A 19,068-nucleotide genomic window follows, 5' to 3' on the forward strand; every position below is an offset into this window, starting at 1 on the left:
CAGTGACAACTGGGCAACTAGACAGCACAGCCTAATTCTTTTCTACTATGCAGCACCATCCCTGGGGAAGCCTATCTACTTATGTTACTTTGATTATTTATTATAGGCTAATGCCCTCCACTATCAATTTATCCAGTCTTGATTTTTCCCTTTAAACATTACAACCATCTATTTCAAGATACTTTAATAATCTCAGTATACTCAAAAAAAGTTAATCTCCATTTCTCCTCCCTCTGGCTACTCTACATCATATAAAATACAAATTAGTCATTTTCCTTAACTTACAAAGTTCCAGTGACTCCATCAATTATGAAAGAGGGCCTCCAAACTCCTCAGCAAGGCCTCCAATGCTTTTTACAATCTCCTCCCAAATTAACTTCGGCCTCTTCCCTCTTTCCTGCCTTATGCATATAATAGAGTCAAAACAAACTGTGAGAAGCATGCACCATGCTTTTTCATATCCTCATGCTCTATATAAAATGTTCTCACAGTCTAAAAAGTCATCCATCATCTCTTGATGAATCATTACTCTTTTGTATTTCCCCAACTACTCATGATGTTCCCTTCCTCAGGTAAAAACTAATATCTCTTTCTCTTTCTCTCTCACTCTCTCTCTCCTATATTCACAGCATTTATTTAAAAAAGCAAACAACAAAACTCTATTATCACAAGGTAATACTGAACGGCTATTAGTAATCTAGACTATGACCTCCAAGACATCTGAGTCATTCTTTTATTGATATCTATATCTTATATCCAGAAGAGTCACTCAGAACATATTTGATGAATGCATGGCTGTAGTTCTTTAATATTCAAAATCAATATGTCCTGGACAGAGAAAGATAAATTAACACATCATAGAAGATATCACAACTAATTAATCATTGCTTGCCTATGAAATGCCTAAAAACTTAGCGATGTATAGAAGATATTTTTGTTTAAATATTACCATTAGTATAGATCATCTTTTTTATAAAGGCCAGTAAACAAAGAACTCTACCCTATATATTCTCTGAGGAAATGATAAAAGACACGAATAAAAGTAGAAGCTAGGGCTGTGTCCAGGCCACAAAACTTGAGCATGAGTAGCTATCAAATTATAAATATAAAAATATGCCCATGAACCAGTGAAGATAATCTCAACAGTCCTAACTACGTTAATTTCTACACATATAAAATATTTGGGCACTGGTATGACACAGTCATAGCTCTTAGGCAATGACTTATTAAATAATTTCTAAATTACAAAGACATAATATGTGCATGCTCAATGGCATGTAAGTATAAGATGACTGAAGCTGTCTCACTCAACCTCAAGTGTGGGAAAACACTGCTTATTTTTGCTTAGAGGAGTAAAGGTAAACTACATTAGTAGATCTTTAAAGAAAAACTGGACAAGAAAGCAATGGGATTTCCACTAAGTTTTAAATGGCTGTTTCCTTTGCAGGCATTTCTTAATTCTACAGGAAAAAAACCACACAGGATCAAAATGAGAGACTAGGAGAGGAATGCAAAGTTGCATAAAGAGGAGTAATAATGACAACCAAGTATTCTGGTTATTTAAGTTACCATGAGCTCAATTAAGTTTATCTTATTTATTTAAAAGTTGAATGTCTCATTAGGAATTTTTCTGTAATTTCTATTAAACTCTTTTTTCTTATGTTCAACTCTTACTCTCAACATTCTCTGACTGAATTAATGATGTGAGCAGTCTGGAGTGATTTTGATGCTGAAGTCCCTGCTTTGCCTGTATGCTACTGGCTGAATGGAAATTTAGAGTTCAAAGAAATCCAACATTTAATACATGTAATGAAAAATTACAACTGAGTCAGTCACCGGAACACGAAAGCAACATTAATATTGCTGTTATAGACTAAACAAAAGCAGGAGTCGTCAGTCTTTAAAACTTCTACTGTTTTTCTAGCCTCAAACAGGAAAAGCATTCTGAAAATACAGGGCTCATTAAAGAAGCTTTTTCACCTACTGTTGGAATTCAAGGCTTTTACCTTATAGATGGAACTCTAAGAACAGATTAATGACCATTCTTATTTACACTTGTCAGTACTTTAGGATTTTATAATCTAAAGAGAACAGCTGACATTTGACATCACAAAGGTTGACACTGCAAAGTTCAGACAATCTGTCAACTTACTAACAAATTCAAGACGCACAGAAAGAGAAATAAAACTGTTATTTGTCAAAGGAGAAAATTTATCATGTATAGTTCACTTTTTTTTCCTGCATCACCAAGTCTATATTTTATCTTATTTTGGACAGATGGCTTAAAAATAAAATGAATAATTGATTAGAAATAATCAAATATTAATAACAAAAACACTGGAAAAAAAAACAAATCTCTAGCAATGATTTAAAAAAATTTAGAGGTTGAAAGAGAGCTATTTACATACTTTTCTACACTAACAAGGGGCAGATAATAATGATGGCTTGTATGACAGTAGCGTCTTTGTTAGTTTTGTCTCAACAGAAGTCAAGATTTCCTGATTACAAGTTTGTAATTTAAGTCAACTGAAAAGATTTCTAGGGAAGGGAAACAAAGAAGAGTCTGACTACTGGCGTTTAAGTGGACTGTGTTACCTAAGTTTACTCTTCACTGTGGGACACTGTAAATAAGAGTGTCTCTGACTTCTACTGCCCATGCTAGGTCATGACCTGAACTCACAGAACTGGTGTAAAAGAGAAAGCTGTGTTCCACTCTTGATTCTCACGTGCTCCTCTGCTGCACCTCCAGGATCCTGTAACTACACAGGGCCAACAATGAAGTGCTCCCTCTGTACTGCAGCTCATTGTCACAATTCTTAAACAGTTGCTTTTTTATTGTAATGAGCCAATTATGAGACAGTCACTCAAGCAATCATTAACAATAGATTTTTTAATTGCATTTTTAATGAATTTTATTTTGGATAAAAGCCCTTAAAAATACCTATGGCAAAGGGTAATCATACACTGAATTAACAGTGAAATCTGTTTAATGATGACTTGTCTTTTATTTACTACAACAAAATAAATTCTAGTTAGAGTGCTAAAAAATTGACAGTGTTAAGGAAAAAAGGTTGGGGATTTGGATTCTTTAGTGTTAAAAAATTTAAATGAAAATATGCCTTTCTTGGCATTGCTGTATCTCCTTGTTTTTCCCAATGTTACAGTACATATATTATCTTATGAACATAAACCTTAACTGTATTTAGAAATGAGTGAGATTTATTAATATTTCATGCATAAACTATTAATGATAGCATAATTTTTTAAGAAGCTAGAATGAGAGAAAACAAGCAAATTTATTATATTCATTTTAAAGATGGAGATACTGGTAACATAAATCAAAAGTTATTTAAAACTTTTAAAATAAAACTATATGGTATAAAAATGTTCATCTCAAAATATTTTCTATATATGAAATGTTTTGCTGAGGATAATAAGCAATCTTAATAAAATTCACATAAACATAGTTGTGAGCAGCAGATACATAAATGTATGTTTATGTTGAATGTTAAAACCTTCTAAGTTTATAAGTTTAGGTCTGACTTTCAATGCAGTTCATGAACCTTTCCTAGAACAACGAATTTCAACAAAGAACAAACTCACTGAGAACATATATATGATTTTGAGTTATTTATTAATTTGTTATTAAATCATAATTAAGAGTACTCTATTCAGTATGATTGAATTAAGTCACTGAGCAGGATTTTTTTTTTTTTGTCTTTTTGAGACAGGGTCTGACCATGTGGTTCAGGATGGTCTTGAGCTCACTTTGTAGCCCAGGCTGGTCTGGAACTTGCAAAGATCCTCCTGCCTCAGCCTCCCAAGTACTGCGATTACAAGTGTGTGCCACCACGCCCAGCTTAAGTAGGAATTTTAAAAAAGTTATACATACCATATAGTGGTTGGGTTTTTAAAATTACTCACCTGTGTGATAAGAAAGCAATGTAACTATGTAACTGTGTTTATATGTATGCATATAAAATCTATACCTACAACAAGTGCCACTATACGCTCACTTTAAGAGAAATAAATTTTTTGAATTCTCAAAGTTTTATAAACCTTGTATTTTCTTTCTTAAGAATGGGCTGACTGAAAGCACAAGGCTCTGCAGGAGGACTGTGCAGCCTCTGGTTAATTAATCTGCAGGCTGAATGACAGCATGCCTAGAGGCATGGTGCTGGCATCCCACACAGGGTCCAAACGTGCTTTAAGCCTTGGATAGCTACATTCGACACGCCAAGACTTTGCCCAACAAATAGCAGCAAGGGCTTCAGAGCCTTCCTTCTTCTGCCTGAAACAGTCCATTTAATTAATGTAATCCTTCTTTATCTTAAAGTTTTAATAAATTTTGAGGCTGAGGCAAAATCAAAATATCTATGCCCCTGAATGCATTAACTAGCTGCTCTGACTTTTTTTTGTAACCCAAGAAGCTTTCTTAAAAGGCATAAAGAAAATGAAACAAAAAAAGTACAACATGCTCAGTAATTTTCAAATATGCTACCTGGTTTATTACAAAAATATGTATACAATCCAGTGTTTAAGAATTCAATTTAATGAACCCAGTGGTTTCCATCTCACAGGGTTTATAGTTTTTATATAATAAAAATATAAACATACATGCAACTCAAAACAATTTGAAAATTAATATGTAATCTTGAGCAAGGTTAGGCTATTTCTTAGCAAGGGATATTCTCCTAATCCCTTTTACTGCCAGAATAAAATATCTTTCAAATCAAGATAAAATCACTACATCATGACTGTTCATATCATTCTGAGAAAAATAATATCTTATGACTAGAAAAGACCATCCCTTTAGGGAGAAATGTTGTGTTAAAGTGGATTATTCTTTTAGTTGTGTAACAGAATGACTTCTACCTAGTCTTAGATGGAAAATCAAAATCTGCATTTAAATGGAAGTATTTTAAAACAGGACAAAGCCTAACATAATAAGGAATACTGATTTCCTTACATTTAAAAAATTCCAAATGCCACCTGAAACAACCTTTTTGGGATGGCTTTGGCTTTAAGATTTTGTTTGTATGCTTGTCTCATTTTTATGAGGAGGTTGCAGAATAAGTTCACAGTTTTCTGATTAACACATGCTATTTGTGCCTATTACATCAAATTTGAAAATTGAATCAAGAAGCTAGGCTGCACAATTACAAGAAAAAGATTTATGGTTTGGCCTAGGTAGAGTTAAGAATGAGTCTTCTATTTTCTTCCTATTTCTAAACATGCTGTTTTATAAGTAATTCTTACAAGGCAATAGCAGTGTGTTGAAATAAAAAAAAATCTGAGTTTCTTCAGCATTGATTCAAATCACCCCTATGGCAACAGAAAAAAGAAAGCAAAATGCTAGACAATATTATAACAACTGCTCTTTGAGACCTAAAAGATTATTTTCAGTTCTTCAGCAGTTAGGGCAATTTTCTTAAATCCTGAAGGAGCCTGACAGCACTGCACATTTCTTAATGCTTGCATTTACTTTTACATTATAAAACAATAAAACAGCAGGATAATGTTCATGCAGTTTAGAGACTTGTAGTATTACTACAAATAATTCTACTGTATTATGGCAAAACATAAGCTTTTTAAACGTAGGCTGACTAACGAAACGGTAATCTATATTCATTGAAAGCACAGACAAATAAGGTTGGAAATGTAACTTAAATGTTGCACATAGTTTTGAAGTAAGGTTTGGAAAGTCTGAAAAACCAAAATCCATGTAGATGATGCTTTTGTCTTAAATTAATATACAATTTATTTTCAAGCATACTGTTTGCTGGCAAGGAAAAAGTTTTCCACTTTTCTTTCTTTGAATTTATAATTGAGTAGGTGATTTTTGCCATCTCAGGAATTGGTCACATTAGTTAATCTGATCATTTTTTTCTTATCAGTGTTGACTATAGAACTGCAAATAATGAAACAACCTACAGAACATGACTGTATCAATGCTTTCTAAAATTACCCATCTTCTAATCACTGTGCAGGTTCTAAAACACACCCTTATTGCTGCAAGCTCTGTGCAATTTTGGACAGGAAATGGGGATCTCTAATTAAAGACATCTTATTTAAGTAGAACAACTCCTGTGTATGAATGGCATTAGGCCATTTTCACACTTTCAGCAGGCAGATCATTTTAATCTGTTTGAAGAAGGTTCTTATAGTGAAAAATATAGGAATAAAAAAAAGAAATAAAAGCCTTTCTATGCAGTAGCCTACTTCTCAGATTTACCTGCCTCCATCCCAGCTCCCAAATCCCCAGCTTCTCATCCATCACATTCATCCTCAAATTCCCATAAAAATTTCCAACCATCAATGGGAGATGGTATACCACAAAACTAAAAGTAAAAATTAATCATAAAACGTCCTTATTAATCTACACTAAGTAGAAACTACATTAAGAAAGTTGTATGTGGAACCATCATAGAAGATCTAAGACTCAAAGATCTTATAGTGTTACTACATGTACCAACTCCCCATGAGGAAAGTAATCATTACAGACTGCAAACTTGTGCTAATAACAATTAAAATTTAAAAAATTTTAAAAATTGCATGGAAAATTAGATTTTAAAAGATTATACACCCTTCTCAGTTCTTATAGATATTGAATGCACAAGAAATGTACGAAGAAATTATCTTTGAAATGCAAACATTCTACTCTAAAGAAATAATACTGTTTAACAGGTCTCAGACCTAACCACTCGAAGTCCAGCCTCAGACAACAGCATCTACAACACCTGCGCATGTGTTAAATAACTCTCAGGATTCACGTAGACCAACTGACTTAGAACTTAAATTTTTAATGAGACCCATATGACATGTCTGCATAATCAAATTTGATTCACTAATATGACAGTTTATCTGGTTCAACCATTTATTCTTCATCAAAAGACAAAAAACAGTGAATAACAGAACAAGCTGTATTCATGAAAATTTATAAATATTATAGATGGCCATAACTTAATGAAGAGAAAAAGTAAGTAAAACTTAAGTATTTAAATTAGATGTAGGGGGGCTGGGGATTTAGCTTAGTGGCACAGTGCCTGCCTGGCAAGCGCAAGATCATGAGTTCGATTTCCAGTACGGGGGAAAAAAAACAAATACTCTATAAATTAGATGTAGATACTGCAATCTTGTTTCCAACAGCTGAAAATTAATGTATATACATACATGCACAGTTGCATGTGAGAAATGAAAAAGAGAGAAAGAAAAACCGAATTAAGAATGAAACGAAAAAGAATAGGTGGAGAACAGAACCACACAAGTTTACACAACATGTACATGCAGATGTGTTTAGAGCCGAAAAGCAAATAAAACAAAGTGAAAACCCAGCAGCTTGGAAAAGAGCAGCAACACTTGGTCTCAACAACACTCTTACTTATACATACATGTCCAAGTCACTGTGATAATAGGACTTTCGTATCATGAATAAGATGCTACTGAGAGATTATTATTTTAAAGGTGCATCACAGAAGCCAGTATTCTCTAATTACCTAAGACAAGAAACCATGGAAAGAATTATTTATGAGTAAGTAGGAAAAAGTAATTACAATACCAAGAAGTGATATGATATTTACGTAAAAGATAGTTACAATACTAAGAAGGTGATATAATAGTTTTACAAAAAACTTAGTAACATTTAGAAGTAATTATCATAAAATAAACATCATTTTTTTACAAAAGAACTATTATAATACTAAGTCTAATAAGTAAATTAAAAATGAAACTGTAGTTTTGTTTGTTTTTAATTGCACTGTAGAAACTGCCAACATTAATAATGAAAGTTCATAAAAAACAAAGAATATAAAATGTATTTTCTATGTGATATTTAGTATACATAAAGTAATAGTTTAAATCTACAGTAATAGTTTGCACAATGTGAAGTATATCTAAAATAGTACATTAGATATAAGAAACATTTGCCCAAAATAATCTATCATGACTAACCCAACTTTGTGTTGATATTTATTTACTGAGAAAAAAATCAAAACTAATTTCTAAATGTGAAACTTTCGTATTTTAAAACAAAATGTCACGGTGTGTTTAGCTGGAAAATGGAACTTATTGGAAAATTAGTAATTAAAAGTATACCTGTAAATGCTTTAAAAGGAATATGTATGTATCTGTGGCTAGGTTCGACCATGTAGCATGCTATTAGCACTCTAGCATATTAAAATTTAGCCTACTTTGCAGCTGGTCATCTATCAACTATTATCCCATTAAATCACTACAAACTGATTTCTCGTAATAATGGAGGGAAATCACCCTAGCATCCTATTATATGACTGAGATGCTCCAACACATATCTTTTTGGTTTTGCTCTCAGAATAAAATGCAGTAAAATAAGGGCATGACACTATTCTAAGCTTGTGCTCACCAAATAATAGGAACTATGAAAATAATTCCAAGTTAAAGTTTCACATATATTACACAAAGACTTAGAACTTAAGAATATAAATAATGAGGGGCTGGGGATTTAGCTCAGCGGCAAAGCGCCTGCCTAGCAAGCGCAAGGTCGTGAGTTAGGTTCCCGGTACCGGAGAAAAACCAAAAAAAAAAAAAAAAAAAAGAATATAAATAATGACTGTATAGATGAGTATAATGTTTATGGAAATCAACTATGTAACAGTATCAGTGGACTTAGAAATTATATACTCTGCCCTATTAATTCTATGTCTTGAAATTATCCTATGGAATTAATTTTTTTAAACAGCAATAGTTTATCAAGGTGCTATTATTTATAGTAAAAATTCAGTTCAACCTAATTTACAAAACTAGGGAATCATTAAGATTATTAAATTAAATTATTATATACCAAATGATGGAATATTAAGTAGCCATTTAAATTATGTTCACATAAAAGTTTTAATAGCATAAGAAAATGTTCCTGAAATTTTAAGTGAGAAAAAAGAACTATGTACATAGTTACACTCATAAATGATTATACACATGCATAAGGTGCATTTATACATGTCTATGGTAAAGACACTGTGAAGAAATTTATCAAAATATTAATGCTATGACTAAATTTTGAGTATCTTCACATTTCCTATACTTTTATATATCTTCTTTAATTTAAAAAACATAGTTGTTCTCAGTGTCAAAGAAAATCAGGAAAGAATTTAGATTTAAAAAGGGATGAAGAATAAGGATGAGGACCCTAAAAGATTACAAGTAAACAACTTCACTAAAGAACTTATGATCATACACAAGAATACTACCAAAATTCTTTTCACAGACAGCCCACTCTTTCTTTACACTGCTCAAGAGGTAGAAGACAGATGTAAAACAAAAAAAATACTGATAGTTAGAGCACAAAAATATCATAAGTTAAAACAGTACAGAAAAGTCAATTCTTTAAGTCTAGTAGCTAGACAAAGAAAAAGAGTTATCATCTATTGCTAACACTACTTTTATTTATGAAGAGGTTTGTTAGAAAAGTAGCAAATAATTGCAGTGACTTAATTTAAGAAAATAGAGTAAAACAATGCTGTTTTTAGGAGGTTATTCTAAGTCTGGGGTGACTAAGGAAAGAAACTACTAACTATCAAATCATAATAAATCAATTTTACGTAGCCTAATTTTGTTTTCTATGAAGTTAACAGACATACAATGTTTTTTCCCGAACAGTTAAAACACGTTTAAACTGTCTAGCTATTTAACATATACTCAAATATGTGTAAAATTCACATGCTATGACTTTGTACAAACAATATTCTTCATACTATATTAATTAGTAATAGTAATTTATAACATTTTTCCTTTAACTTTTTATTAAAGTCTTTTTCTTTGCTATAAATGCTTCATAATCAATTCCACTGTACATGGCTTGACTGATCAACCAATTCCAAGTCAATAAAAGCATGAAGTAAAGAGCAAGAAAGTTTATGGTTATAATATATCTGTTACATAAAACCAGGAATTCATTTAATAGTAGTGATTTTTATACACAGCAGAGATGCAGTAATTATCAATTAACCAGAAAGCACAGTTGAAAGTGTATGGCATTTAGATTATAATACTGTAAAAATCTTCACAAACTAGTTTTACCTGTTATGTAATATTGCTGTTTAAAATATAAGTAACAGCTTAAGAAACCACATTATATGCAAAATAGCATGAAGAAATCAAGCCACTCGAATATGAAACAACTTTCTACATATGTAGAGATGCTTGAGAATTTCATCTAAAACAAAGCCCCTTGACATCTGCCTGAAATTAAAGTTCATAGAATGCGACCTAGTCTTTGATAAAATCTAGTTCATTGTTCTAAAGAATATCTGAAATGAATGAGATGATGCTTCCATAAGTAAGGGTTTGAAAGCAACTAATTTAAAAGAGGAAAGTAAATAGTTTCTAATCCATGTGACCTTACAAAACACCTACTGGAAAAGTGATTTAATTTTAGCTTTGAATCATAGCTTCACTTTGGCAAAAACCACTGTGTTACCTTGGTGGAAGCCCTGCAAAAACTACATTAATTTCTAACAGTTTTCTACTGAAGAGGACCAGGAAAAAGAAAGTGAATTATCTCTGGAAGAATCCTTGAGACTCAAAACTAGTTAAGAACAAACTGATTAATTACTTCAAGGTATTGCTTAAAAGAATAAGCTAACCCATGAATCATAAATGTAATTCTCCAAATAGGCACAGACAGTACAATATCGAATCTCATAAAATAAAGCATTCTTTGGAGAAATAGTAATACGGACAAGGAAGGGTGGAAACCAAGTCATTAACAAGAGGAAAACTATGAGGAATATGCAATACTTTTTAAAATTAAAGAATTTATCACCGACGTTATTTTGAGTAGTTTATAGCAGCAACTTTCTGCCTTGAAATTAGAAGAGCTAAATCTTTGAGACAATGTGCCTTAATCATTTAATCTATACCTTCATTAGCTATATCTCTAGCACTTAGAAAAATGGCCAGAAAAAAATAGATGTATTTTTCACATCTGGTATTAACATGCTACTACGTGCAGCACGTGTAAATATTGTGAATAAAGGTTATATAGCATTTGACTTCTTATCCTGATATTTATTTCATTTATCGTTTTATTGAAGTTTTAAAGAAAACTATATGGGACAAAATCATGACATTCTTCATACTGTTTTCTCATAAAACTTCCCAATGTCTTGGTGATGTGTCCATTTTCTGTCTACAAGCCTTTTCTAGTCAAGAAGATTTTAGGAGGTGGTGACATAAAAGACCATTTAGAGTACTGAACCTTCCAAAATATTCCATTAATTCTAACCTTTGTCAAGCTAGGGCAAAGACAAAGACAAAGAAATGCACAATGTTGAGATCAGATTTGAAATACTAAAAAGAAAGACAATATAAGGGTAGCACAATACCTGGAAACACAGAAGAACACAACTAACTTCCATAAGAACTAGATCAACAATGACAGATAATATGAAGTTAGCTAAGTGTAATACCCCACTGCCTCCAATGCAAGAAAAACTATTTCACCCAGTAACAAATAACAATGCAGCAGTTAACTCTTATTGATATTTCCCATGTGATCAATTCTGCATGGATTATCCCATTAAATGTACAAAATAATCCTTTGAGGTAATATTATGAGTCCTACTTTACAAATGTGAAAGCCAAGTCAATGAAAGTTAACTAATCTAACAAAACAAAAACAAAGCTCACTAACAATTCCTGTTGACTACAGGACTAGAATTCTTAGGCATATTTATGAAGAAAACACTGGTCATCATGAAAGTAAATAGATGATAGGAAAGGGAAAGAAATTGCTCAAAGGAAGGAATGACTGGGATGAGGGAAAGAAGAGAAAAGAAAGAAGGAAGGCAAAACATAAATATATATATGAATAGCTGCGATGACTGTATTGCTGTTGTCTGATAGTGTATTGAAATCAACAGTTGATACAATTTTTTATGTTCTGATCGACTTTGCATGCTTGTGTCTGGTGGTCTGAGCAACTGATATGAAGGCAACAACATGCAATGAAATTACAATGGTGAACTCCTACCATCTTGTCCAGTGAAACTCTGTATTATCTCTAAGGTTTTACTGAAGAATTATTTTCTTATTCTTTTTAATGGTTTGAGCAATCTTTCATTCGTACATCTGATAATCTGAGCGATGAAGTTGAGGATAGTGATATGTAATGTAACAACCACTTTGATTTGTATTAATTTGTCTTGAGACCCTATATCACTTTGAATGTTCTGCTTTGATTTGTTTATGTTCGTGATACTGGTATGCTGCTACTGTTCTATTTTTTTGTTTGTTTCTCACGTACTACTCTTTAAAATAAAAAAATATTTTAAAGAAGTGTGAGAGGGGTTCTCAACTACTTTTTGATCTCTGATCTCTTTCTTGGTTTCATTCAGTCATGTGCAACAATATCCCTGATCACAAGCCAGTGAGAAGCTGAGAAGACAATACAGTCCCACTAACCCTGATACACCTACCAATAGGAAGGGTCCGTGCCACCTTGACAGTTTCACAGTACTCACACCTACACCTTTATTTCTACGCAATACTATCTCTGCTTCTATCCAAATCTTGCTGTGGTTCCCAAACAAGGGATTTTTGGTTTTTTTGTGGTTTTTTTTTTTTTTTTTTTGGTGGCGGGGTGGTGGGGGGCAGGTATTTACTAAGCAGTCCAGCCTGGCCTTGAACTAGCAATTCCCCTGTCTCAGCCTCACAAGAGCTTGGATTATAGGCACACATCACCATGCCCGGCCCAAAGATTTTTAAATAAAATGTATATTCAAAGATTTTGTCACATTTCTCTCAAGCAAGACCGGTGAAGAAAGTCACATAATTCAGTATCAACTCATAATAAAGAAAAATGAACTAATAAAAAAGAATAACATGTCATTTTTTTCTCAGGTTTTATCTGCTTTATTCAGCAGCAGTAATGATTTTATCTCATATTCTACCATCTTAAAAAATTTCTGAAGCATTTTTTTGGAGGACAGCTATGAAATTATCATTGACATTTTAATTAAAAAAAGAAATGCATCTAGAATAAACAGGACGTTTCCTATAACAGTCTGCAGCGGCTGCTCCATTGCTTCTTTGTACAGTCTTGGTAAATTATGCAGGCTTTCACTAGACACAGCAGCTGTATTTCACTGTCTTCAGTAATGTAAGCCACATTTATCACTATTTAATTAAGCAGATTCTTAATTTGGTACTCTCATTACAAAGAAAAAATACCTTATTCCTTTTTTCATAGGCAACATCTTTTCAGTCTTGTAAGCTATAGTTTAATTTTAAACATGTTTCTTATTGTAACTGGTCATTGAACTGTATTTTTTTTTTAGAGTTCTTCTTCATTTTTATCCCAGAAGCTTGAAACACTGATTCCTTCCTCAAAATGATAAAGAAGATACTTTTGTGGTTGCTCATTGTAACTCCAGTAATATACTAAAAGGAATGTGTCATTGATCATAATATTCGACTCAAAGTTACTAAAAACACCTATATACTACAAGGCTGCATTCAAAGGTACATTTTTTTTACACCTGTAGTATTTTATATCCTATCTATTAATAAAGATGTTCAAAACTTCTGTATTCAGTACACCTTTACTGAGCATCTTTTATGTGCAAGGTACAGAATTAGGTACTAAAACTCCAAAGCACAGAGAGTGCTAGCTATCAACAAAACATACCTAAAGTACAATACCAGTAGCTTTTAAACTTTGTTTCCTCAAACCAAAGGGACTCTAGGCCTACTTAAACCAGATTAAGATCCATTTTCATCTATTTTATATATTAGTAGTTTTTGCAGATGGTGGTGAAGATAAAGCCACTTAGAACACAGGTAAATGAAAGAAGTATCCTAAGCTTTGGCTGATAGTCTAAGAGAAAAATTTAAAACTTCTGGTTTTTTTTTTCCACTTAAATTTTATTTATTATCAGTTTATATAATATATATATACATATATTTCCTAATATTGGTTTGAGTAAATGTCTACTAAAATAAAGCTTAAAAAGATGGCCTGTTTAAAACATTTGGGAATGAGGTCTGTAGGAAGCTGAAAGCAAATGCACATCTAATTTTATCATTTCACATTACTGAGGAATGCTGTGCCAACTTTCACATTCAAATAAATCACTAGAAGTTGCCAGATAGAATTTTTAAAAAATCTACACGACAGTACATGTATTCTACATATTATATTATAATTTTCTCCTATAAAACAAAGTCATTTGCCCTTGTACTGTGATACTTGAAATAAAGTTATCAGTTAAGCATTTATGATAACCTAGTTAACTGATAAACATGATCTTTAATAACCTGAAAGCTGAAAACCTCACAGGATAAGCTATTTTTACTCCCATTTTACAGATGTGACAGCAGGCTCAGAGGATTGAGTATGTGTTTAACATTACATAGTGAATACATGGAGAAACTAGGACTCAAAGTCCATACTTTTCACTAAAATATTTTCAGAAGCAAATTAAACTGGATCCATGCAATTTTCCTCTTCTAACAGACATGATGCCTGCTTTTATTATCAATCAGTAACTTCACATCTAGTTGTATTTTATAATGTAAAACTTGACTATGGATACACACAAATAGGTAACCAAAGAAGAGGGGAGGGGAAATTTAAAATTTAAATCAACGCTAATGAATGACAAATACTTCAGTCACTGTGTAACTTCATGGATTGCATTTAAATAATGTCATGTATAAAGCCTGGGTTATCCAATTCAGGAACAAGTAAAAGTTAAATTCTAGGCAGCCAACTCACATTCTAATTAAATAGAAAAAAAAAAAAATACAAAGGAACTAAAAAAAAATTCTAGGTACTCTTATTCGACTTCAACTTCAAAAAGATATTTCATGAAGGGACAGTACCGCTTGTAAGATTTCTTCAATCTCAAATTACTCTGATGAATGTCTGATAAAACCTGAGATTTACTACTGGGTAACAAGAAGTACCCAATAATTCTAAATGAAAACTCAGAATGGTCTTTTGTTCCCTTTGTTTAAAGTAAAGCCCTTAGAGAAAAACAAGATTGTCTACCTAGGAAAAAAGGGTCTCTTGTCTGAGCAAAACTTAAATTTAAATATCCTGCTTCTTACCTGAATATTCCACAGCAAATACATCTATTTACTGTTCACTAAAATACTATAGAGGGCACTGTTGCATCAGCTTTGAAGCTTTACAATAGAAGCCTAAAAAAAGAAAATTGTCTATAATGTAATTTCTTTAAAGGGTCAAATGCATGGAAATCTACTAAGGCTAATACAAAGAAAAAAACCAAAAATGTTACATTTTTCTAAAATAGGCCAGACTTCAATAGGAAAAAAAAAAAAAAAACCTTAACAAAACAACTGTCAAATTGAGAACACTGCACTGCACACATTTTGCATTTTCCTTTGTAGTGCTTTCATGAGAAAGGTAACTAATCATAGCACCACCTTATCCATTGGAAACAGCACCCCACTGCAGAATCCTCTTCATAATCGATAGGAAAATAAATGTGGCACCTTATGCAAGTCTTCCATAATTCTATCAAGAAAAAGAATGCAGTCTGTTTGCATACTTTTATCTAAAAGGACAATTCCATTTGTCCCCTCTTTGGGTAAAATGACAGCTACAGATCAATCACTCTCACATGGAAGTAAACACACTGGGAAAAAAAGTCAAAACTGAAGGATGAAATCCTCACCTTCTTAAACATAAATAGAAAAAGTAGAAAGTTTCCTCATAGACATGCATTTTGACTTTTTGTAAACTACAACACTACAATGTAAAATAAATAAGTTATGTGCAACAATAACAACTCATAAATTCCTATGGACAACATTCAATTAAACTTCCATATTTTGTTCTCTTACATCATTCCTACTATATTTTTTAAAACTAAATACAATTAACTACAGTGCCAAACATTTTTATTAATACTTACATTTATAATGTACACAACATATAGTATATACAATATAAAAATTTTTATATTGCCACTTAATTTTTCCCCTTGTTTATTCACAAGAAACTTTAATTTTTAGACTATAAATAATACAAATGCCAAAGGTAAAAATTATTTCTTTTGAGTAATTTAAAAATAATGTCTTGAATTGCTGAACCTCTTTAGAAAAACATACATTAGCTATAAGAATTGCAAAATTATGGCCCAACAAACTGGACATAATATGTTTAATGCAAAAGTTAGACACCCCAATAACACAACGTCAAATCATACCAAAACATCACATGGTAAACAGATCAACACTAATAGAGGCACCATCATAAAACTGAGGTTACTTATATAAAATCTCAAGTTACCTAGAAAAACAGTATACAACCCATTGTGTCATTCTCAAACTTTCAGAAAGATTAGCACTCTCTCTGAAATCCAAGTACACAACTGCGAAAGTGTTAAAAATTCTTCAATAAAATGTCAACCTCCTCATAAATCAAAACGGGAAAAGGGCTTTAGATGGTATGTAGATTTCACTTTATTATAAAGGCTCCAATTTAACAAGTTACTTTCAGCCAATAAAAGTCAAAAGTAAAGCACTGTTAAAGTCACTAGTACTAACTCTAGGTTTTAACTTATTAACCAAAATGCTACTTGAACATTGATCCCTTAAATTATTAATATGTGAGTTTTACCTAGTCACCTGCTGAGGCAAGGCAGTTTGTAGGTATGTTGAATATCTAAATAAACAGCTTTTATAATACTCTAATAGTACACTAAATGTAATAAAACAACCCTTTTTAATGAAAGCTGAATGCACAAACTATGAACCAAGTGTATATAAGTGGATTAAATAATACAAAAAAAATCTGTAAAATGTCCTAGAAATCAATATACAAAATCAGAAAAATTAAATAAGCTTATCTATTCTCATTGATCTGATAAAATAAATGCTTACAACAGAATCAAAGTGTTGCTGTGACTATAAAGAGGCACAAGCAGTTTCAAAGAAATCTAAGGGAAAGTGTCATGAACTGTGAGAAAATTTATATGAAATACTGTTTTTCATCTACCACAAGAATGACTACATTAAAAAAAAACCCTTAGGTAATGTCTTTTTAATATTCAAGATTTTAACTGGATATTTCAGTTTACTATCACAGAAGCATAACATATTAAAGTCAATTTTAGTTAACTCTAATTTATGCAAAGCTTAATTGTGAGCAATAGCTGCTAAAAGGATGCAGCATTGCTGATTCTTATACAAGCATTTTACTTAACTACATTGGATAATCGCAGTGCTCCTAAAAGAGTATAAAAAGCAAAGTGATTAGCAGTCATTACTGTTAATTAGTGCTCACATTACATTTCTTGGGATGAATCTCTTTTAAGTTGAATACATAAAAGTTTATTTTTGAAGGTTTGCCAAATCTTGCTAAGGTAAGTCTTGGGATAAGCCGTCACCTATCAGTAAGCAAAATGAAAAACAGGGACAGATCAGCATCCAATTAGTATGTCTAAGTTTTTAAACAGGAAAAAGGTTGAGGGGAATAAGTAAAACTGGAAACCCATACTTCACATTCTACAATCTCTCTGATAAAAGGAGGAAATGTGTGTTTATCAAACTTGCTGTGAGTGCACAGTTCATTTGGAGTCCTGTAAACAATCGCCTGGCTGCCCATTTCCAAATACATGTGAAAATCTTGGAGATTCAGAGCATCATATTCAGCAAGCAAGGTCACTCTAGTGATGCCCTGGAAATGGGAAATTAGGAAAACGTGGCAATCAGAGGTTTAGGACTGACCAGAAAAAGCCCTGAGGCTGGCTTACCATCTTTCACCATCAGTCAGACTGTCTCTGCTTATTCAGTATTAACACAACAGGACTGTCAGTGAGTGAAAATAACTCTATGCACCTAACTGGGACACTGGCTTTCTCGTTTAGAAAATGATAGACATTTGTCATGGGGAAAATAAATAAATTAATTAAATTAAATAAAAATCTCTCAAACACAACTTTCAAGAGACAGCTCTGAAAGAAAAACAGGCTCGTCAAGAACCTCAAGAAAAGACTGAGGGGATGTGGGACATCCTGTTGATTACCAGGTTTCCTTTCCCGCTATACCATTCTGTGAATTTTAAAAGAGCTTCCAAATTTCCAACAAAGCAGTTTTAAAAGCAATATATACTCACTGCAAGAAAAAAAAAATTTTAAATCCAAATGTACAAAATTGACATAAATACTCAATACTGTTTACACACAAAAATATCCTACACATATTTTTCCATGCATGTACTTAATTAGACAAATACATTTTACAAAAATGCTATTTCTTTCTTTTAATAATATATAGAGGTGTATTTCCACAATTTCATTTTTGATGGCATATATCATTCCACCATTCTAGTTTTGAGTGTTTAAAAGCATGTTTCCAAATAGAGATGTGGGCTAGGTTATGAGGAAGTATTTCACAGAGAAAGAAATTCAAATGACACAAAATGTGTAGTCTCACTGCCTTATTTTTTCCCATTGTTGAGACATAATATCCAACACCCAAGGTAAACAGTAAACAGGAAAAAAAGTTTATTTGGTTCGTAGTTTGTAGAAGTTGCAGTTCATAGTTGGCTGGCTCCAAGGCAGAGTGGCATGGCAGAGAGGCATCACAATTATGATTCACGTTCAATTATGAACGAAAACATAATTTAGATCACCAATCACTTATAAATCCTCCAATATATCTTCAGTTATTTTCTTAGTATAATTTCTCCTAGAATTTCTGGGTAAAAAGATGGAATTTTTTGTCTGATGAGTTCTGCCAAATTACCCTAAAGAGAGTCAGAACCAATTTAAAGAGCTTCTAGAGGCACATAAAAGCACCTATACCTCTAAAAGCAATATTTTTTTATTACTGTCAAAAAGATAGCTTGCATTTTTGAGCATTATGGCTTGTAGCTAGATGTTCCCTCATGTGGTCATAGGTGGGAATTTTCAGAGGTGGCTGGATCTAAGGTGTACGATGCTAGAGTTAATGTGTAATACTGGGAATAACGGTGTGCAATTACTAAATTAGTCCACTGACTGTTTTGGCATAGTTCTGAGTGTGGATAATATAAAGATTCACCCTGGAGTGGGGTGCACT

General features: G+C 32.3%; 1 protein-coding gene across 4 annotated transcripts in view; it reads right to left on the reverse strand.

Annotated features, from left to right (window-relative positions):
- Positions 1-19,068, reverse strand: part of Dph6 (diphthamine biosynthesis 6) — a 158,607-nt gene that overhangs the window by 110,471 nt on the left and 29,068 nt on the right. The window contains exon 4 of one of the 4 annotated variants that reach the window (XM_013512636.1): positions 15,845-17,683. The exons of the other annotated variants lie outside the window; for them this stretch is intronic. Coding sequence (XP_013368090.1) covers positions 17,447-17,683 — 237 coding nt within the window. The 3' untranslated portion in view covers positions 15,845-17,446. Of the gene's footprint in view, positions 1-15,844; positions 17,684-19,068 lie in introns of those variants that run through there. 4 annotated transcript variants of the gene reach the window in all.

This window comes from Chinchilla lanigera, unplaced genomic scaffold (assembly GCF_000276665.1).
Source record: "Chinchilla lanigera isolate Chin_1 unplaced genomic scaffold, ChiLan1.0 scaffold00015, whole genome shotgun sequence".
NCBI lineage: Eukaryota > Metazoa > Chordata > Mammalia > Rodentia > Chinchillidae > Chinchilla > Chinchilla lanigera.